Source organism: Bombina bombina, chromosome 11, assembly GCF_027579735.1.
Source record: "Bombina bombina isolate aBomBom1 chromosome 11, aBomBom1.pri, whole genome shotgun sequence".
NCBI lineage: Eukaryota > Metazoa > Chordata > Amphibia > Anura > Bombinatoridae > Bombina > Bombina bombina.
In genome coordinates, this window is record NC_069509.1 from 39,924,088 (window position 1) to 39,926,660 (window position 2,573).

The 2,573-nt window shown below is 44.6% G+C and overlaps 1 protein-coding gene across 1 annotated transcript; it reads left to right on the plus strand.

Moving 5' to 3' along the window:
- Positions 1–511: 511 nt before the first annotated feature.
- On the plus strand, positions 512–2,281 carry LOC128641640 (NADH-ubiquinone oxidoreductase chain 5-like). Its single transcript, XM_053694176.1, has one exon. It carries the CDS (start codon positions 512–514, stop codon positions 2,279–2,281), a length of 1,770 nt encoding a protein of 589 aa, XP_053550151.1.
- Positions 2,282–2,573: the final 292 nt, after the last annotated feature.

Consider the following 2,573-nt stretch of genomic DNA (forward strand, 5'->3'; position numbering starts at 1 on the left):
CCTGATTATCTGATCCAGTACATGTTAGGTGCAGTCTGACTCCAGGTCACCTGATCATCTGATCCAGTACATGTAAGGTGCAGTCTGACTCCAGGTCACCTGATTATCTGATCCAGTACATGTAAGGTGCAGTCTGACTCCATGTCACCTGATTATCTGATCCAGTACATGTTAGGTGCAGTCTGACTCCAGGTCACCTGACCATCTGATCCAGTACATGTAAGGTGCAGTCTAACTGCAGGTCACCTGATTATCTGATCCAGTACATGTTAGGTGCAGTCTGACTCCAGGTCACCTGATCATCTGATCCAGTACATGTAAGGTGCAGTCTGACTCCATGTCACCTGATTATCTGATCCAGTACATGTTAGGTGCAGTCTGACTCCAGGTCACCTGACCATCTGATCCAGTACATGTAAGGTGCAGTCTAACTGCAGGTCGCCTGATTATCTGATCCAGTACATGTTAGGTGCAGTCTAACTTCAGGTCATCCTGATCATTGATCCAGTACATGTTAAATGCCATCTTTATCCTTCTGTTCCACTACATGCTAGGTGCCATCTTTATCCTTCTGTTCTACTACATGCTAGGTGCTATCTGTATCCCTCTGTTCCACTACATGCTAGGTGCCATCTGTATCCTTCTGTTCTACTACATGCTATGTGCCATCAGTATCCTTCTGTTCCACTACATGCTAGGTGCCATCTTTATCCTTCTGTTCCACTACATGCTAGGTGCCATCTTTATCCTTCTGTTCTACTACATGCTAGGTGCCATCTGTATCCCTCTGTTCCACTACATGCTAGGTGCCATCTGTATCCTTCTGTTCTACTACATGCTATGTGCCATCAGTATCCTTCTGTTCTACTACATGCTAGGTGCCATCTGTATCCTTCTGTTCTACTACATGCTATGTGCCATCAGTATCCTTCTGTTCTACTACATGCTATGTGCCATCAGTATCCTTCTGTTCTACTACATGCTAGGTGCCATCTGTATCCTTCTGTTCCACTACATGCTAGGTGTCATCTTTATCCTTATGTTCTACTACATGCTAGGTGTCATCTTTATCCTTCTGTTCCACTACATGCTAGGTGCCATCTGTATCCTTCTGTTCTACTACATGCTAGGTGTCATCTTTATCCTTATGTTCTACTACATGCTAGGTGTCATCTTTATCCTTCTGTTCCACTACATGCTAGGTGTCATCTGTATCCTTCTGTTCTACTACATGCTAGGTGTCATCTTTATCCTTATGTTCCACTACAGGCTAGGTGTCATCTTTATCCTTCTGTTCCACTGCATGCTAGGTGCCATCTGTATCCTTCTGTTCCACTACATGCTAGGTACCATCTGTATCCTTCTGTTCTACTACATGCTAGGTTCCATCTGTATCCCTCTGTTCCACTACATGCTAGGTACCATCTGTATCCTTCTGTTCTACTACATGCTAGGTGCCATCTGTATCCCTCTGTTCCAGTACATGCTAGGTGCCATCTGTATCCTTCTTTTCTACTACATGCTAGGTGTCATCTTTATCCTTCTGTTCCACTACATGCTAGCTGCCATCTGTATCCTTCTGTTCTACTACATGCTAGGTGCCATCTGTATCCTCCTGTTCTACTACATGCTAGGTGTCATCTTTATCCTTCTGTTCCACTACATGCTAGGTGCCATCTGTATCCCTATGTTCCACTACATGCTAGGTGTCATCTGTATCCTTCTGTTCTACTACATGCTAGGTGCCATCTGTATCCATCTGTTCCACTACATGCTAGGTGTCATCTGTATCCTTCTGTTCTACTACATGCTAGGTGTCATCTGTATCCTTCTGTTCCACTACATGCTAGGTGCCATCTGTATCCCTCTGTTCCACTACATGCTAGGTGTCATCTGTATCCTTCTGTTCTACTACATGCTAGGTGTCATCTTTATCCTTATGTTCTACTACATGCTAGGTGCCATCTGTATCCCTCTGTTCCACTACATGCTAGGTGTCATCTTTATCCTTCTGTTCCACTACATGCTAGGTGCCATCTGTATCCCTCTGTTCCACTACATGCTAGGTGTCATCTTTATCCTTCTGTTCCACTACATGCTAGGTGCCATCTGTATCCCTCTGTTCCACTACATGCTAGTTACAATCTGTATCCTTCTGTTCCACTACATGCTAGGTGCCATTTGTATCCCTCTGTTCCACTGCATGCTATGTACCATCTGTATCCTTCTGTTCCACTGCATGCCAGGTGCATTTGTATCCTTCTGTTCTACTACATGCTAGGTGCCATCTGTATCCTTCTGTTTCCCTACATGCTAGGTGTCATCTGTATCCTTCTGTTTCACTACATGCTAGGTGTCATCTGTATCCTTCTGTTCCACTACATGCTAGGTGCCATCTGTATCCTTCTGCTCCACTACATGCCAGGTGCATTTGTATCCTTCTGTTCTACTACATGCTAGGTGCCATCTGTATCCTTCTGTTCCACTACATGCCAGGTGCATTTGTATCCTTCTGTTCTACTACATGCTAGGTGCCATCTGTATCCTTCTGTTTCCCTACATGCTAGGTGTCA